The following is an 18,374-nucleotide window of genomic DNA, read 5'->3' as shown; positions in this document are numbered from 1 at the left end:
ATACTCAATAGCTTTGATCTTATCAGGGTTGATCTCGATCCCTCGAACACCATGAAGCCGAGAAGCTTGCCGGAGTCGACCCCGAACGCGCACTTTTCTGGGTTGAGCTTCATGTTGTACTTTTTATTATGTCGAAGGTCTCCTGCAAATGTTTTAAATGGTCCTCTACTCGTAGGGACTTAACTAACATGTCATCAATATATACTTCCACTGATTTTCCTATTTGTTCTTCAAACATTCAATTTACTAGGCGTTGATAAGTTGCACCAGCATTTTTTAGTCCGAACAGCATTACGTTGTAACAATAGGTGTCGTACTTAGTGATAGACGAGGTCTTTTCCTGATCCTCCAGGTTCATTTGTATTTTATTACACTCGGAGTAGGCATCAAGAAAGCTAAGAATCTTGTGGCCGGCCTGGCATCGATCATACGATCGATATTCGGCAAAGGAAAAGAATCCTTAGAGCAGGCCTTGTTCAAGTCCTTATAGTCTACGCACATTCTAAGTTTGTTTCCCTTCTTAGGGACCACCACTACATTTGCTAACCATTCGGGATATTTTACTTCTCGAATGGACCCTATTTTGAGAAGTTTAGTTACCTCGTCCTTGATGAATGCATGCTTAACCTCGGACTGGGGCTTTCTCTTTTGCTTTACTGGCCAAAACTTTGGGTCCAAGCTCAGTCGGTGGGTAGTGATATCTGGTGGGATCCCTGTCATGTCGATATGGGACCAAGCAAAGCAATTCATGTTAGCTGTAAGGAAATGAATAAGTTTTTTCCTGAGCTCGGGGGTTAGCCGCGTGCCCAGGTATACCTTTCGTTCTGGTTGATGTTCGATTAATGTGATTGTTTCTGCTCTTCGACCGTTGATTTGGTGGCGTCAAAGTCGTTAGGAACTACGAAAGACCGAGGTATCCCATAGTCATCGTCCTCATCGGTCTCCCACTTTTCCGGTTGGGTCGAGGCCGGCGTATGTGGTTACTATTTAGCCTTTTTCTTTCCCTTCGGGTCCGATCCCTTTACCGAAAAAAGAGCTGACAGCGATATTACCTTGTCAATTGCAAACATATCCTTGGCGGCATGTTGTTCCTCGTACACTGCTTTGACTCCTTTAGATGTCGGGAACTTCAAAACTTGATGAATGGTCGAGGGTATCGCCCTCATGTTATAGATCCAAGGCCTCCCGAGCAGCGCGTTGTATCTCATGTCTCCCTCGATCACATGGAATTTTGTTTCTTGGTTGGTCCTGGCCAAGTCCACTGGCAAAACAATCTCCCCTTTGGTGGTTTCGCTCGCCATGTTGAAACCGTTAAGTACTCGGGCTGCGGGCACAATTTGATCGTGTAGACTGAGCTGTTCCACGACCCTGGATCGTATAATGTTGGTCGAGCTACCTGGATCAACCAAAACACGTTTAACTTGAATTTTATTCATAAGGACAGATATTACCAGTGCGTCATTATGAGGTTGTTCGATCCCTTCCACATCCTCGTTGAAAGACAAGGTCTCTTCCGGTAAGTAGTCTCGCGTCCGTTTTTCCCTTGTGATCGTCACCTTGGTGCGTTTAAATATTGGTCCTTGAGGAATATCAACCCCTACAACGATTGTGTGGATCACGTGCTGTGGCTCTTCCCTCTCGTTCTATCTGTTCGAATCCCTATTTTTGAAGTGATTCTTGGCCCGATCACCTAAGAATTCTCGAAGGTGACCCTCGTTGAACAATCGAGCTACTTTCTCCCTTAGCTGCCTGCAATCTTCTATTTTATGGCCATGGGTACCATTGTACTTGCATATTTGGTTTGGATTTCTCTGGGCCGGATCGGTCTGCATAGGTCGAGGCCACCTAGTATCTTTGATACATCGAATGGCTGATACTATGGCGGAAGCATCCATGTTGAAGTTATATGCCGATAATCGAGGGGCTTCTTTGGTCCCGACATCCCTATTGAAACCACTTTTGCTCATGAGCCCTCGGGAACTCTACCCCCCGATCATTCCTTCTATCATTCCGAATGGGGTTGTGCCCGGGCCCGTTATTTCTTCAATCTCCACCGTATGGCTGATATCGGTCTCTGTTCGACCGCGGTTCCCGGTCGACGTCCCTTTTAACTTTGTCCATAGACCTGCTAGGATAAAATCGACCCGATCGGAGCACCCAGTTAATCATCCTCGACCCTGATCCACGACTGATACCGATTATGTACATCGGCCCAAGTGATAGCTGGATATTCGATCAAATTCTGTTTCAACTGCTGTGAAGCTATGAAACTTCGAGAGTTGAGGCCTTGAGTAAAAGCTTGAATAGCACAATCATCGGTGACCTATGGCAAATCCATTCGCTCCATTTGGAATCGAGATACGAACTCCCTGAGCATTTCGTTGTCTTTCTGTCTTACCTTGAAGAGGTCCGACTTTTTGTTAGCGACCTTAATGGCTCCGGTGTGTGCCTTCACGAAAGCATCTGCAAGCATAGCAAATGAATCAATAGAGTTAGGTGGTAAGTTATGGTACCATATCATAGCACCCTTCGATAGAGTCTCCCCGAATTTCTTCAGCGACACAGACTCGATCTCGTCATCCTCCAAGTCGCTTCCCTTGATGGCGCATGTATATGAGGGTGACGTGTTCATCTCGATCCGTCATCTCGTTATACTTCGGAATCTCGGGCATACGGAACTTCTTTGGTATTGGCTTCGGAGCCGCACTCGGGGGGAAAGGCTTTTGGACAAACTATTTGGAATCAAGTCCTTTCAATACTGGTGGTGCCCCCGGGATTTGATCGACCTTAGAGTTATAAGTCTCCACTTTCTAATCATTTTCTTCGATCTTCTTTTCCCATGTCTCGACTCACTTCGTCAGTTCCTCGAGTAATTTTACAATAGCAGGATTGCTCTCCGATTCTCCTCCATTCGATCTTTTCGCCACCGATTCGGCTTTATAAACAATTTCTTGTGATGGATCGAGCTCGATCCTGCTCGGTGTACAATTCTGATTTTGGAGTTGCGCTATTGCGGCCTGCTGGGTCTGCAACATTTCGAATATCATTCGAAGGCTAATCTCGCCTTCTTCATCGCCCTGTGCATTCTGATCGGTTGTTCGAGCATCCCTATGGACACTATTTTTAGGATCGACACCCAAATTTCCATCAATGGCAATGTGAGAACTGACGTCGATTAGTTCCACGGCCGGAGCTCCATCGGGGATGGCTGGAGGTACTCCGTTCCCTGGGGCGGCTATGTTATCGTACTCACCATGGAGACCAAGGCCATCGTTTGTGTGTGGGGGTGCTACTTGAGAGTTTGACATGCTGATCCTGGAATCAAAGACACTTCAAAGAACAAGTGTAAAATTATGTGTGTTACGGAAATTGCACCAGGCAATCACTATTATCCTTAGCCCCACGGTGGGCGCCAAACTGTTTACCCTTAAAATCGGATAACAATTAAACTTATAAGTGGTTTTAAGGATATGTGATTTCACTTGGCACAAATGATAAATAGAAAAATTAATGATAGAAATTACAATAAAATAAAGAAAACCAATGTGATGAACGATTATGACCCTCGAACTAATTTCCCTCGAACCAACTGAACAAGCTAATGAAAGTATGAACTGAACAACAGATCTTGCAGGGAATAAAATATGATATATTGCTTTGATATGCGTGAATGTAAGGTGGTTACAAAATGATTAGAACCCTCTTTATATAGTAGAGGAATCCTATCTATGGCACAACTCTAATTACAGAAGTAAATCCCATGATGAGCTAAACAACCGCCCTTGATTTGATCTGTTCCGAGATTTCCGCCATGATCTTCGATCAGTGACAGATATCTCGCCTTTTCGTTATTATGCTATCTTTGTCTTGCTCGATGTTTGTCCCGTTCGACCTCGATCATTACTGGTTTCGATCTTGCTAGGTACCTCGAATCCCGAACTCGGTGTCTTATCCTTATATCTCGGCCAGATATGCTATGGGGTTGATCTTCGATCCATCCCCTTGGTCTCGATCAATCAGTAAAATCAGGTGGGTTCGATTTTAACCGTAAACAATGTGTACATTAAAAAAAATGTGACATCGATCTGCCACCTTCAATTCCTGGCTCCGCCTTTACTTTTGACCACTTAGCTATGTCTAAAAATATATATTAGTACTAATTTTCGGTTCATTGTTTCAAATGTCGACTTTGAACTTTACTTCATGTCTTATGTAGCTTCCTCTAAATGTTAATTGTATCGCTCGACTCCGTTTAAGTGTCGATAATATTGCACTCAATTCGTGTGCAATCAAAGAAAGCTTAGTCAAAAACCTTATAAATTCTACGGATTACGTAAATGTATATGATAATTACTTAAAAAGTAAATAAGTACCATTGTACTCCGGCGAGAGGCATAAAGCAAGAGTTGTCTTCTACATTACTGAGTAATAATTCAATTTCTTCTGAAGAAATGAGCTGTATAATGCACCGCCCAGATCATTTCTTGATTTTCACTCTTATTCAAGAAACAAGACATTATTCAACCATATTATCCAAAAAACCAAAATATCACAGGAAAGGACATGTACCCTTCATGAAGCCTACTCCTATGGTATTGCCTTCGTCACAAAATAATAGATCCTTAATATACAAAATCATACACCCTCGTTCCAAAATGATACTAATCTTTAATATTCAAAATATATAGTATCTCCCCATCGCAGAATAATTAAAGATCTTTGAAATGCAAAACTGTGCTCCATCTCTCTCCGTGCAGTAACCAAGCTTCATGTTTGGTTAGAGTATTAAAATAGATGTTTATCCGTAAAACGGTACAGTTGAATTTGTAACGTAGTTTATAGACAAACAAATCGTTTGATCCTAAAGTGATAAATAAATTAAATAAAATGCAAAACTTAGCATTGAAATCGAGATATAGCAGCAGATAGCAGTAATTCAAGTATTAGTAGGCAAGGAATAAAGTATTATTGAGCTTTTGAATAGTATATAGCATAAGTTTGTCAGAAAATTTGTCCCCTTACAATGACTGTTGAAATTACTGTTTATAGTTGCACCCAGGGAATAAGGTCCTAGACATTCGTTTGTCTTTATTAGCAATATTCCCTTCGGGAACTTTCCGGTGCTAACCGAAGCTCCTGCCCCGGCCCGGTCTTGGTTGATTTAATGAATATAAACATACATGTACCACTAAGTTAAAAGTTAAAGCAATTATAAAAAAGTAGTTATACGAATGAATAACGCAACTCATTTTCCCTAATTGGTCTAAAATACATTTCCTTTAGCAGAACATCTTCACCAACTAAAAGGAACACTTCTTTTTTGGAGTTTGCTTGAAATACAATTTTTGCATAATATTGATTTTTCTTTCGCAAAAACCCCTTTTAAAAAATTTGAACCAAATGCCAACAGTTTGGAATGCCATGTGCCTTTGAGCTTTAGATCCTTAACCAGAGGTCTCGTGTCTGGGTATGGAAAAATCCTTGTTAGGGAGCGCTCCCCTCCCCTCCCCCCCTCCCCCCCTCCCGAATGGAGCCCTACGCAGCGCGAATCCGGATATAGTCGGGCTCTAATGCGGGTACCGGACACCAAATGAGAAACCAAAAAAAAAAAAATCGGAATAATATGGTTCACATGCTAATTATTAGGAGATTATAATGCTTGATCGTTTATCCGTTGAATGATAATGAAGCGATCGTTTATAAGATATACAATAATGTATGAATTGTTATACAATGCAATGAATGTTATGTAGGTATATTTTTTTGTCTTTAAAAAAGTTTATCTATGTATTATTGATGTACGTACTTTTATTCCACAATAAATTTCTCATAAATTAATAATAAGTATCTTTAATACTTCTAATTAAACGGTATATTAAGTATGCATGGATTATTTGTTTTTGTATAACCAGCCAAACGCTCTTAGTTATGGGCTTATGGCGATGATTATTATTCCTAATCTCTTCAATTAAATATTGTAAATACTGTTCCTAATTCCTCTTACCAAACGACCCTCAATTATTAATATTTCATTGCCTTTCTTACGATTCTCTATTTGATGTTGAAACTAAAAGAGAGAGATTTTTAAAAATTCAAAAGGAAATGAAAGTCATAACAACAAAACTACTTGGGATTAGATTAAGAGATTGAAAGTCAATATCAAATAATTGATGCACCAAATGAACAAGTACAGTCAGACCTCTCTATAACAACATCCTTATATAATAACACTTCACTATAAAAGTCAAGTTTTTTCGGAACCAACTGTCATGTTTAGTTATAATATATGTTCTCTATAATAACAATTCGCTATAATATCCAAAAATATCCGGAACAAACGAGGTTGTTATAGAGATGTTTGACTGTACTGTACTAGTAGTACCAGTATCAGGGGACAAAAAAATACACACTATATTTTTTTTCTTCATTATGCTCTGAAAATTATGCATAAATTACAAGCTATGAAATTCACAACCACAGAATTTTTTCTTATTAGCAAAAAAAAAAAAAAAAAAAGACTTTTTTCTTTTCCTCCCTTCAGCACCCCATCAAATACAAAAGTTCAGCTCTTGATCCTTCGATCAAATTTGAGCCTCACTCAAAAAAAAGATCAAATATACATCTTTTTGTTTTCATCAGAGAATATAGTGAATGTGACTCAAACAAATCCTACCCTAATCTATAAAAAAGAAAATTTCTCCTTACTAAAAATCAAAGAGAAGTCGAACGAAATTTCATAGTAGTTCAAAATAATCCTCATCTTGAACAAACTGGCTCTTCAGCAATAGTTTCCAACAATGGTTTCTTTGACCTACACATAGACAATCTATGCTTAAATTCTGGAGTTGAAAACTCTTCAATATCATCCAAATTCAACTTTGGCAAAACTTGTTGCTCATAATTTGCCTGAGGTTGTACTATTTCCAGAGCAGAATACTCTACACATGATTCAGGCAATATTCTGAAACTTCCAATTGACACCCTTTTGGACACAGAATTAGCAGTAAGTAACAAAGCTCCCATATCAGCAGCTGAGACAAATGAATTTACTCTTTTCATTGGAAACATAGCATAAACATTGCCCATATCAAGATCTTCATCAGCATTTAAGGCAGAAAATCTCCTTCCAATTTTAAGTGACCTTGTATTTACAAGAAAGAAATTAGGTGTCTCTAACATGACCTCTGCTGCTTTTATTGGTTGATAAAAATGTCTGATTTCACCACTTGGGAATATGACTTTTACACCTCTTGATTGTTTGTTGCCTCCTGGTCCTAATAAGGTACAAGAAATATAGTTGCCCATATCAGTAACACAAAATTGAATATAATTTTTGTGGGTTTAAGAGAATAGAGATGAGTTCTTGGATTTGATTGTTGAGGATTGGAATGAGGTAGTTATATATATATATAAATGAAGGGATAATGAGAATGCTGGTAGTGGGAAATTATAAGAAAAAGTCAAGAAAAGAAAAGGAGAGTAGAATATAGGATGAGTAGAGGACAGTTGTATAAAGTAAGGAAAATAAATAATGGGGAAGAATGAAAGTGGCGAAGGGTAGCCACATGACAGTTGACATCCGCGTTCAATTGAGTGGGGATGATATACATGTACCCGAAGTCGAAAGGAAAGTACGTTTATCTAGTTCCCTTTTTTTTTAATACTTAGGGGTCGTTTGGTAGGGTCTATAAAAATAGTGCGGAATACGGTGTATTATAACACAGGGATTAGAAATGCATGGGTTAGTAATGCAAGTAATAGTTATGCAGATATTATTTCTTATCTACTGTTTCGTGTAGTGTATTAAAAATTATAATGCATTCCATAATTTTTAAGAAAAATAATTGTTTACAAAAATGTCTTCTATATTCTCTAGCTTTAAAGGACTTTAAGGACAATTTTGTCTTTAACCATACTAATGCATGCATTAATAGCCTATTGGTATTACTAATGTCATGGTTTTCTATGCATTACTTATACATAGGATAATACCAAGCATGATGTATAACTAATACATGTTAAAAAATGTATCAAACAAGGTATTAGTAACGCACAGAGCTAATATTTTCATTATTTTTTCTAATACCTCCTATCAAACGAGCCCTTAGTACGTTTATCTAGTTGGTTTCTATGATTTGAGGGTATATCCAATTTCTGTATTTTTCTGTTAAATGCGTGTGGAGCCCATGTTTGATTTTCCTTTACGTATCATTATTACCAAATTCTGGTGTAACATACATTCATTTAAATTATTTTTCTCCAAAATAGTGAACGCTACTTTTACTTACTAAAGTGATGGAGGGCAGAAGAAAAGGCAGCATGGTCCATATGGTATTTTACCTAGGGTTCGAGAAAAGGTCGAACTCAAAGGGTATATTGTAAACAACCTAACTTAATACAAGTATTAGTGGCTGCTTCTATAAAAAATAATTTTACTGTTGCTCCAAGGTACTCCTTCACTAAACTTGATGGACGGAGGCAAAAAAATGTTTTAAAAAGGTGTCCTCTATGATGTGTACAAAAAGATTTTTGCCGCTTTCTATTAATATGGTGTATATCTTAGTAAAGAATAGTAAAACGTGAAAATTTTAACTGAAATGAGGTGCAGCCTATTGTCTTTTATTATATAATTCCTTGTTTTAATTTATATGAACATATTTCCTTTTGAGTCCGTGCCAAAAAGAATTATCACTTTCCTTATTTGGAAACAATTTATCTGTATGCAATGATTTATGTACCTCATTTTACATCACGAGTTCAAAAGTAATCTCTTTTTTCTTAATTAAACTCTATGCCCAGTCAAATGGGTTCACATAAATTGAAACAGAGGGAGTATTATAATTGTGCGATTTTCAAGAAATAAAACCCATTATACTTCCTAAATTCGAGCCATACATGGCCACTACCAGTCTACCACTAAGTTTGATAACAAACAATAATTGGAAGTGAATTTAAGGTGGGTAAAGGGAGCATTGTCTCCCAACCTCTATGAGGTTAGGAGAGTTGCTTAGAACTTAATATAACCTATAGAAGTTGAATAAAGCTAAATTTGTTGAACTTGGTGTGCTGTCCAAAATTCCAACTAAGTTGAATTATAAATATTCATCATGATAGTAAAATCAGCTGCCGGTGCAATTTAGGTGTGCAATGCTTAACTTTAAGTAAGTCTAAATATGAACAATTTTGTGAACTCGATCTAGCTTCCTCGTTCAGTAATCAGTTGAATTTGGTTTCAATTATACTGGTATTTGTTTATTCTTGGTATATATATATAATATGAAAAGCTGATTCCCAAGAAAGAGCAACTCGTGAATCGTGATAGGATAATAGCCGCGTCGCGAGGTCATATGCACAACTTTCCTTCAGTACTAACAAAGAACATTATTCTTTTATTCCCTGATTAAAAATAATGTTTTGGAAAATTATTAGTTTTCCGATAATCATTGGTTATGTACTAAATCATTGATTTTCCATCTTATTGTTGCCACTACGACTGAGTTCGTCGTTGTTGAGAAGCCATCTCATGTTCACATATCCTCAGCTCACCCTCCTATTTTGCTATACACCTCAGTCCATTGTAAGAATACTTTTGCCATATGAAATATATCAACTTGCTTTACCGTCATTAATTAACAGGGTATTTGGTCGTTTAATTTTCTTTAATGTTCGCCTTTGACTCTGTCTATATAAATTACTTAGTTCAACTTAAACCCGAATAAAAGAAAAAGATGATATACATAGGTAGCTAATGTAAGTCTAATTATCCACTTAAAATACGGATGATCATACAAGCGACATCATCTAATTTAGAACTAATACATATTTGATACATATAATCATGCTTAAGAGGAATTGTCAAATTGTTTCTAACTTTTCTTAGAGATTCTCATTGTTACGTTTTTTGACTGGATAATTCTTCACAAATCCAACTTATACTTTCTTGTCTTTTTCCTTCCACTTTTAAGATATGAGAGAACCAAAATAATGTACAGTGATGACTCCCATATACCATTCCAGCAATCCCAAATTCATTTTTAATCCACTCTCACCTATTGGCTATTGCCACCGTCAGATTCAAAGTTCTATTCCCACATCCTTAAAAAAAGGAAATTCCTCATTCGTAAAAGATTATATAAAATAAGTACAGGTATGGCTGAAAACTAGATCTCATCATTGTACAGCTGTTCCTTATTTATCTTCAACTAATCCATATAGTCAACAGAAGAAATTTTTGTTAATTCTTTCTTCTATCCAACTCCAAAGTTGTATATGTGTTAATTTTAATATATGTTGCAGGCCTGCAGGGTCAAAGGATTTAATACTAAAAGATAAGAAAAAGGAAGAATTCATAAACAATAACACAGTCAAAAAGATGAAAGTCAAGTAGGAAAACTCATAAACTTTTCACTGACTTATTAATACTACTAAGCAAATTTCTCTACTTAGGGCTTTTGCTTTTGTTACACGGCGGACAACCTGCTTTTCGTGATAATAAAGAGACTTCTTCTAGGATTTCTATGACAGTAGCAAATGATGGTCTCGTACAAGGAACTGTGTTGGTGCAGTCCTCTATTAACCTGAAGAGCATAACAATATGGTATCAATCAATGTAGCTACAAAAGTTCCTTGTCCAATATTTTTATCATCATCTAATTCTAAAAGCAAAAACATCGATGCATACCCTTATGAAGGGAGAAGGATGAAATCGAATAAGAGTTAAACTATTGTGCCTTCTGTATTCATGTGAATCTTAAATTGTTGAATATTTAAGCAGCAGCATAAACATAACTGACAGTAGAACACTTTCCACAATTCTCCACTAACTTCTATCAAATGATTCTGTTGTGAGGGTTCTTATGACACATTCTATCATCTCATAATGCAAACACTTTAATTTGTTGAACAATTTTCTAGTCAGCAGAATGCAGGTCTGGGGTTAATGGTAGTCTTTGTTAAGCCTACCGCTTAATGCATGTTCGAGTGAATAGTGAGTATTCTCAGTTTCTGACGTTATGGTCATATCAACATATGCTGAATCACTGAGTTACTAGCTATTGCCAGATTGTATACCACAAGAAGGGGTTGCTCAGATGGTCAGCACCCCCAACCTACAACCCCAGGGTCGTGGTTTCGAGTCACTAAAGGAGCAATAGCTCCAACAAAGGGGGATCAAAGGGGAACTAGAAGGGAAAAGAAATAGTACCACTAAGCTTCTTATCAAAATGGGCCTGGTGTCTTTCCCTTTTCAGTAAGGCGAGAGTGATACTGCAAATGCTAGTACATTAATGTGATTCATTACTATACATTAATTAGCTAATCGACATATTCTTATTTCGTATGAATAACTTGGAAACCGACTAACTAGCTAATGCACATTGTCTGTAAAAAAATATACATATGTACATTTATATAAAGAAAATTATAGAAGACAAATGTTTAGACCAAAAAGAATACTAGCTTGTATTAAAGAAAGAAAGATAGAGGCCAAGATTTAAACAGCTTAAGAAGCAGTGAAAAGAGAAGAAATGGAAAGCTCGGATGTTCTGGTGATGCAACCAGAACCACTTGTGTACACAGTTATCTCAGTGCAAGGAAATCCTTCAGGCATTAACACAGCAATCACTTGCAGACCAATCGCACTTAGTTCCTTTATATGGAAAAAACACATGTATTGGAGAAGTTAAAGAAAGTCTCACATCGAGTGCATTGACTTACTGAAGAATTCTGCTGGGGTATCGACCTGTATACAGCTTTTTCTCCAAATCAGAAATCCTGTCAGTTATTTGTTTTCCTTCCAGCATCTGCAGCACTTCCAGAGTTAGTATTGAATCTTAATGGAAACACATATGATAGCAGTCAATTCAAGTAATAAGAGTAAACAGAAAGATAACTTGCTGAATATTCGAGACATCAATTTTGATAAATGTAGGATAACAGAACTCCTTGAATCTACCTGATAAAAGATGAGACCAAATGAATAAATATCTTTGCTAATGTCATGAGACAAATGACTGATAAAGTTGCATCCGTTGTTTAATTGGCCTGGAAAAAAAAAGACATCTGATATAAATAACAGTACCGTGACAAAAAGTACATTTATAAACAAATAAGAGGAAACAAAAATGTCTTCATACAACAATCTTGATTTGCATATATCCGGTTATCCAATATTTGAACCCAATATTCGCCAATCTTCAAGTGCCCACCTTCATCTAGTAACAAGTTCCTGGGCCAAATTAAACAAAAGACTTCAGTGAAGGTGCCAGCTAATAACTCAAGAAAGACATATTCTACAAAGCTTAACTTAATTCTTTAGAACTTGCTTCATAACCTAAGTAAATTACTTAATTTTCATGTCAGCATAAATTAAAATGGTTCGAACGGCCTGATCTTGCTGAAATAATGTTACAAACAGAAGAACTCTGTAAAATCCACTGCAGAAAACTATAGACAGACACACTGAAAGAAAAGCATACATTCATGAAGTAATCATAAGAATTCAGCATAGAGAAAGATCTAAACTAGAAGTTAATGATATTCTCTGATTTTTTATGTTGGAACGCGGACTAAGTTGCAATTCCAATGTAGGCAAGATAAATAAAAAAGAACAGAAGTGAGTTGTCAATGAGGAATCAAAAAGGGAAGAGACATACTTCGGATGCAAGTTATTGTGAACTATAGGCAAAGGCTTGTGCCGATGGAGGTAATTCATTCCCCTGTCAGTCAACTTTAGCACTAAAATGACTTGTTCTTTCACATAATAAAACAAAACCAACTGAAATAGAAAAGAAATGAAATGTTCTACCTAGCAATGTCAAGCGCATAACGCAAAGCAGTTGGGGGGTCAAGGCGCTTTCTCAAAATATCTTGCAAATTCCCCTGACAAACAAGAAACAGAATAAGGAGTGTCTCATGTTTATTGGCATTGCTTAGCTCCTACAGCAAAAAACATCTGTACTGTTTCTGCCTATACCATTGATTGAAAAACCTAAGACACTTACTTTTGGCAAATACTCAGTGATCAAGATCATTTCATCTCCATGCACAATTGATCCAAGAAACTGTAGAATATTTGGATGTCGAAGTTCCCTCAGCAAAGTATTGACCTTTGCAGAGAACACCCTGCAGCAAGTATATTGAACTCAATATTATAGGAAGAATTATCCAGAAGGCCCTTTTTAAATTATTAAAGTAAAAGCAAAAGAATTGAATGCCTTTTGATTACTGTTTTGACCACCCATGTTCCACGCCATTTGACCTTTTCCGACTCCCCAAATAAACCCTGTGAAAGAAAAGAAGTCTAAGTTCCTTGAAAGTAACATGCTAAGTATACAGTTCTTATTGTCTATATGCTTGACACTAGTTTCACCAGAAGACCTATATATATTTTCTTGAGAAAGTTCCTCATAAGATATTTAACACCACGGCATTCCTAGCTTTGGATTTACATATTAGTACCTGCTCAATGATTGATGAGTGCTGCAAGTTCAGTTCAGATATGTCAATATTCACTTCAACTGAATCCTCTTCGCGCCGAACAGTCTGCATGTAAGAGAATTCAAACTTAAAATATCTCACTCAGATTGATTAGCAAAAACAACAAAGGAGTAAATGGAAAACATGACATGAAAAAAAGGGCAGCCCGGTGCACTAAGCTCTCGCTACGTGCGGGGTCCGGGGAAGGGCCTAACCACAAGGGTGAACCCGTGACCTCCTGGTCATATTGCAGCAACTTTACCAGTTACGCCAAGGCCCCCCTTCAAGATTTTTATTTACTGCACCAATCTGCTTGGCATTTTTTATGAGTGAAAAACGACCCTTGTATTCGGAACTAATTCCAAATTTATTCCCAGTATTGTTAGCCTATGTTCGTCTGATCTCAGGGAAATAAGATAGTTAATCCTTCTACTAGTGGAAATGACAGAACTCAAAATAAAACATTCTTATATTCTGCTACCTCAGCCGCCTTTCCAATATCCTAGCTCCCCCACCCCCCCACCCACCCACATTTAAGCCTGCAACTCCAATCCCACGCCTGCCAATCCTACTTGCAATAATAGTGTGATGTTCCAAGGTGTATAGAAGAATTGTATGGCCCTAGAAAGGGGTGAAGCAATTTGATTGGTTGCATTAATGCAACAGGTGAAAGCAAGCTAAATAGCAAAGCAATGACATAGGACGAGAATAAGTACAATGCGTATTTTGACACTAGAAAGTGCAATTCATGTATACCTTTATAATGGGAGATTCACAAGTTTATTTTTCTATAAATCGTCAAAAGCTGAGTGCCCTAAATGAGTGGTTCAAAGATTACTAAAGCAACCATGTCAAAGCCAGAGATTGTCACTATCGAAGTTCAACCTAACTTCACCTTTAAAAGCAGTCTGTCTAAAAACATTTGCAGCTGGAGCCACAGCTACTGCATCTCAAGTAAGTTCATAAGTGCAGAATTCTTAAGTTGGAAATTTGTTTGCTGTATGAAGTTATAGTCAATATCCCAGTTCTCAAGCAACTAGCATAAAAGGAGATGAATTTATAGAAGTCTTATTAGAAGGTGAGAACTTGATGCTCCCGCTGAGTAAATGAAAAGTAATTGGATCAGTCCCATATTGAAGGTTCATAAAACCAAATTTCAATACAAAACCATTCCAAAGACTCGCAAGCAAACTATCAGCTGAAGGCAGTCATGCTTTGAAAGCCAATATATAAAGATGAAATTTTTATGGACACCCATTTCACCAGCACAGCCACCACCAAAACCAAGAAAACTTAACAAAATTTAGAAGTTAGACAATCACGGCTTAAAATCACGTATGCATTTGCAACTTAAACCATGAAAAGCTTACCAAAGGATGATCACTGTTGGAATCCTTGCCACCATAGACCTCAAGGATCCTGCATATGTCGCGATGCCCATACAATTTCGCATCTGTCAAGGGCTTAACATAAAGAATTAAAAGAAAAATAATGATTGGTTAATCCCTCATTGTAGCAACTAAGATCATCTGCATTACATCTAGAGCAACACCTTTTCTATCACTAGTTCAGTAGAGCTAGTGAGTACCACATTAATTCCGCCTTGATGATGCTTCATATGATTATCCATTACTATAAAGACAACCGGTTTATTTAGGTAATTACAAGCAAATCCATATGATAACCTGCAATTGCTAAGGGTAGCCCGGTGCACTAAGCTCCCGCTACCACAAGGGTGTATTGTACGCAACCTTACCCTGCATTTCTGCAAAGGATGTTTTCACAACTCGAACCCGTGACCTCCTGGTCACATGGCAGCAACTTAACCAGTTACACCAAGGCTCCCCTTCATAACTGCTAATTGCTATTCTGATAAAAATGGTGACTATCTAGTATCACAGGTTAAACTGAACTTATAGTGTAAAAACCCATTATACAGTTCATATTAAACATATAAGTATGAATTTGGTTACTGTATCAAGAAAGGTGAGCAGAGAGAAGTTAATATTAGTATTGAGGTACTCACAGTGCGTCGCCACCTATCATTGAGATTAACATCAGCTTTGTAAGCCAAAAGAAGCTCAACAATGGAGGCGTGGCCTTCACTAGCAGCAAGATGGAGAGCAGTTCGTTTATCATAGTCCTGCACATTGGGAGAAATACCTTGCCTCAACATCTGGTTTAGGCCAACTCTATCCCCCCTTGACGCGAAACTCAAGAACGTCCCGATCAGCTGCATGTCTAAACGCCCAATATCTGATGAATCTTTATGGCGCATTACTAATGGACTCTCCATATCTCTCTACAATCTTTACTCTTAGACCAAATTAGGTTCAGAACATAAACAGAAAGATACTTTGTGCGCGCATGTGTGAGATAGAGACGTTTCTTGTTATGAAAAAGAGTGGCGATTTAGTCGAAGAAATGGATTTTGGGTTTTAACGAAGTTTGCTTAGTTCTTGTATATTCTTCGACCCCAGGCTTCGGTCCTGACTCCTGAATCCAAGATCCTTAGATTCACGTTCATTTTGGTGTTTTCAATTCGTCCACTTCATCTTAAAATTCAGAGGAATATATCTTTGTTGATTTGTACCTTGTTTCAATTAACAGCTTGTTTGGATGGTTGTTACCTGTTGTATTGTATCGTATTGTTACTTTAAATACAATGTTTGTTTTAATTGTTACTTAATTTTTATTGTATCGTATCGTTTATCGTTTAAATCTATCGTTACGTAACGACGAAAAGTGTCACTTTATGAAACGACCAATTTGGTGTGGTTGCGTCGATTTTTTTATTTTTTTTTCCCCTCTCATCTTGCCCTTTTTTATTAGTAAATTATCCTATTTTATCATTTATCCTACCTTTTTTGTATACTTGATAATATTACCTCGTACCTTATTTTTTCTTTATAATATTGCAAGTTTATTCATCGTATAGTTGGTGCATGACATCATGAAACGACGGATAGTACAATCTATCTAAACATTGTATACATCATAACGATATAGTACAATATAATACAGTACAATACTATACGATACATTATGAAACGATACATAACAACCATTCAAACAAGCTGTAAATGTCAATATTTGAGAATGGCAATAACGATTACTGAATGTGAATTCTCACTTTTTCACCTTCCATACAAGGAAATATAAAAAGGAGACACTGTTTAGCGTTTAAATGTCCCAATTAACTTTTTGATAATTGAATAATGAAAATATTAGAAGTGTTATAAATCGTATTTTATTTATGTGAATGTCTATAGAGAGATTTTAGAGTTTGTTAATTTGTGGCTAAGTCACTTTTCCCCAATAAATAAAGGGGTTTTATTCCATTGTAATTGATCCCAAATCAATAAGAATTCTCTCTTTTCTTGCCATACTCTTCTTCTTCTTTTATTGTTTTATAACACGTTATCAGCACGAGACTCTAACCAATTGAGTAGATGGCGGTTAATTTAATTTGTAGATATACTATTAATTAGTTGTCTAATGTTTGAGAAATTAAATCACACGTGGAGAGAAGTTACAGGAATTTGCATGATGCTCTTGTGTGAATGCATTGATATTCCTATATTAGGCATCTACTTTGGTCACCAGGCTTTGGGATACGTGCATGGTGCTCAACTTGTACATAATATTGAGCATACTTGCCAATTGTTCCATGAACTTCCTTCAGAATAAATTCTGGATTTAAGGTAAGTATTTTACTTTATTTTTCTCTTTTAAATTCTTAACATTCTATAATTAGATTTTATATACAAGCAAAGACAATAAATTTTGATTATAACTCTAATAGAGTTTGTAAGAAATTATTGTGACGACCCAAAGGGTCATCACCTGTATTCCTACTCCCTTTGTACTTCTGAGGCCGCGAAAAACCTCATGTGAGGTTGCCTCGAGTTTGTATGCGCAGTCCGGGCGCGAAGCCGGAACGTTTAAATATGAATTTGTGAGAAAAAAATAATAAATTTGATGTTTAAATTGATTGAGTTTTACTTTGGTCAACGTTTTTGGCAAACAGACCCGGACTCGTGATTCGACAGTCCCGGAGGGTCCGTAGGAAATTTTGGGACTTGGGTGTGTGCCCGGAATCAGATTCCGAGGTCCCAAGTCCGAGAAATGAATTATTGTGTGAAATTATTTTCTGAAAATAATTAAAGAATTTGAAAGTGTTATTTGTTTAGAAGACTGTGTTGTTGGGCTCGTTTTTGGGTTCCGACGCCCGGCACAAGTCTTAAATATGATTTAAGCAATTGCTGTAAAGTTTGGTTAGATTTGGACGTCGTTTGACGTGTTTTGGACTAAAAACTCTAAACTTGATGTCTTATGAAAATTGGAAGGAAATCATGGGTCTTGAGGCCTAATTTGATGATTACGATGTTGTCTTCGCGATTGGATCGCACGGATGAGTTCGTAGGATGTTATTGAGTTAGCGTGTATGCTTGGGTTGGAGCCCCGAGGGCTCGGGTGAGTTTTGAGTAGGTCCCGGGAGGCCTTAGGCTTAAAGTATCAGATATTGCAGTGTTGCAGGCCCCAGAGCGGCCGCGGTGCAGTCCGCGCGGTCCGCGTGGCCAGATTCAGAGGGGTCCTCAGCCTTGGTTTGACCAGCGGGGCCGCGCACCAAGTTCGTGCGGTCCGCGCTGGGAGATTCAGAGAAGGCCCCAGGTGCAAGACGCCAGCGCGGCCGCGCACCAAAATCGTGCGGTCCGTGCTGGGTAGGTTCAGAGAGTTGTTTTCCCTCCCTTCCTCGGCGCGGCCGCGGGGCATTTTTGTGCGGTCCGCGCCAGTCCTTCAGCAAAGTATATAAATTTGAGATTTTCAGTCATTTTACACTTTTTCAAATAACCCAAAACACAAGAGGCGATTTTCCAAATGATCCTTCTCCTTCA

At 37.6% G+C, this 18,374-nt stretch overlaps 2 protein-coding genes across 4 annotated transcripts; both read right to left on the bottom strand.

The window, feature by feature from the left end:
* LOC109235004 lies at positions 6,404-7,537 on the bottom strand. Its single transcript, XM_019401025.1, has one exon. It carries the CDS (start codon positions 7,303-7,305, stop codon positions 6,757-6,759), a length of 549 nt encoding a protein of 182 aa, XP_019256570.1. The 5' UTR covers positions 7,306-7,537; the 3' UTR covers positions 6,404-6,756.
* Positions 10,317-16,054, bottom strand: LOC109234245 (serine/threonine-protein kinase CTR1-like). Of its 3 annotated transcripts, none has more exons than XM_019400146.1 (12): positions 15,503-16,054; positions 14,847-14,939; positions 13,459-13,542; positions 13,215-13,282; positions 13,002-13,122; positions 12,806-12,879; positions 12,654-12,716; positions 12,135-12,226; positions 11,954-12,042; positions 11,716-11,801; positions 11,204-11,274; positions 10,495-10,577 (listed from the first exon to the last, which is right to left on the bottom strand). In XM_019400146.1, the coding sequence occupies exons 1-12, from the start codon at positions 15,770-15,772 to the stop codon at positions 10,573-10,575; spliced, it is 1,116 nt and encodes a 371-aa protein (XP_019255691.1). In that variant the 5' UTR covers positions 15,773-16,054; the 3' UTR covers positions 10,495-10,572. The 3 variants fall into 3 exon arrangements, with proteins under 3 accessions (XP_019255690.1, XP_019255691.1, XP_019255692.1); XM_019400147.1 differs by having other exon boundaries at positions 11,204-11,265; XM_019400145.1 differs by lacking the exon at positions 11,204-11,274 and having other exon boundaries at positions 10,317-10,577; positions 15,503-16,053.

This window comes from Nicotiana attenuata, chromosome 11 (assembly GCF_001879085.1).
Source record: "Nicotiana attenuata strain UT chromosome 11, NIATTr2, whole genome shotgun sequence".
NCBI lineage: Eukaryota > Viridiplantae > Streptophyta > Magnoliopsida > Solanales > Solanaceae > Nicotiana > Nicotiana attenuata.
Note: the sequence above shows the minus strand (reverse complement) of the source record. Positions and strands in the feature narration are given on the sequence as shown.

Excerpts from the sequence above, each read along its gene's own strand:
- LOC109235004 (XM_019401025.1), bottom strand. The coding sequence starts at position 7,305 with ATGGGCAACTATATTTCTTGTACCTTATTAGGACCAGGAGGCAACAAA.
- LOC109234245 (XM_019400145.1), bottom strand. The coding sequence starts at position 15,772 with ATGGAGAGTCCATTAGTAATGCGCCATAAAGATTCATCAGATATTGGG. Across the intron at positions 12,880-13,001 it reads TCACTGAGTATTTGCCAAAA|GGGAATTTGCAAGATATTTT; the intron begins GTAAGTGTCTTA and ends CTTGTTTGTCAG. Across the intron at positions 12,043-12,134 it reads ATATGCAAATCAAGATTGTT|GCCAATTAAACAACGGATGC; the intron begins GTATGAAGACAT and ends TTTTTTTTCCAG.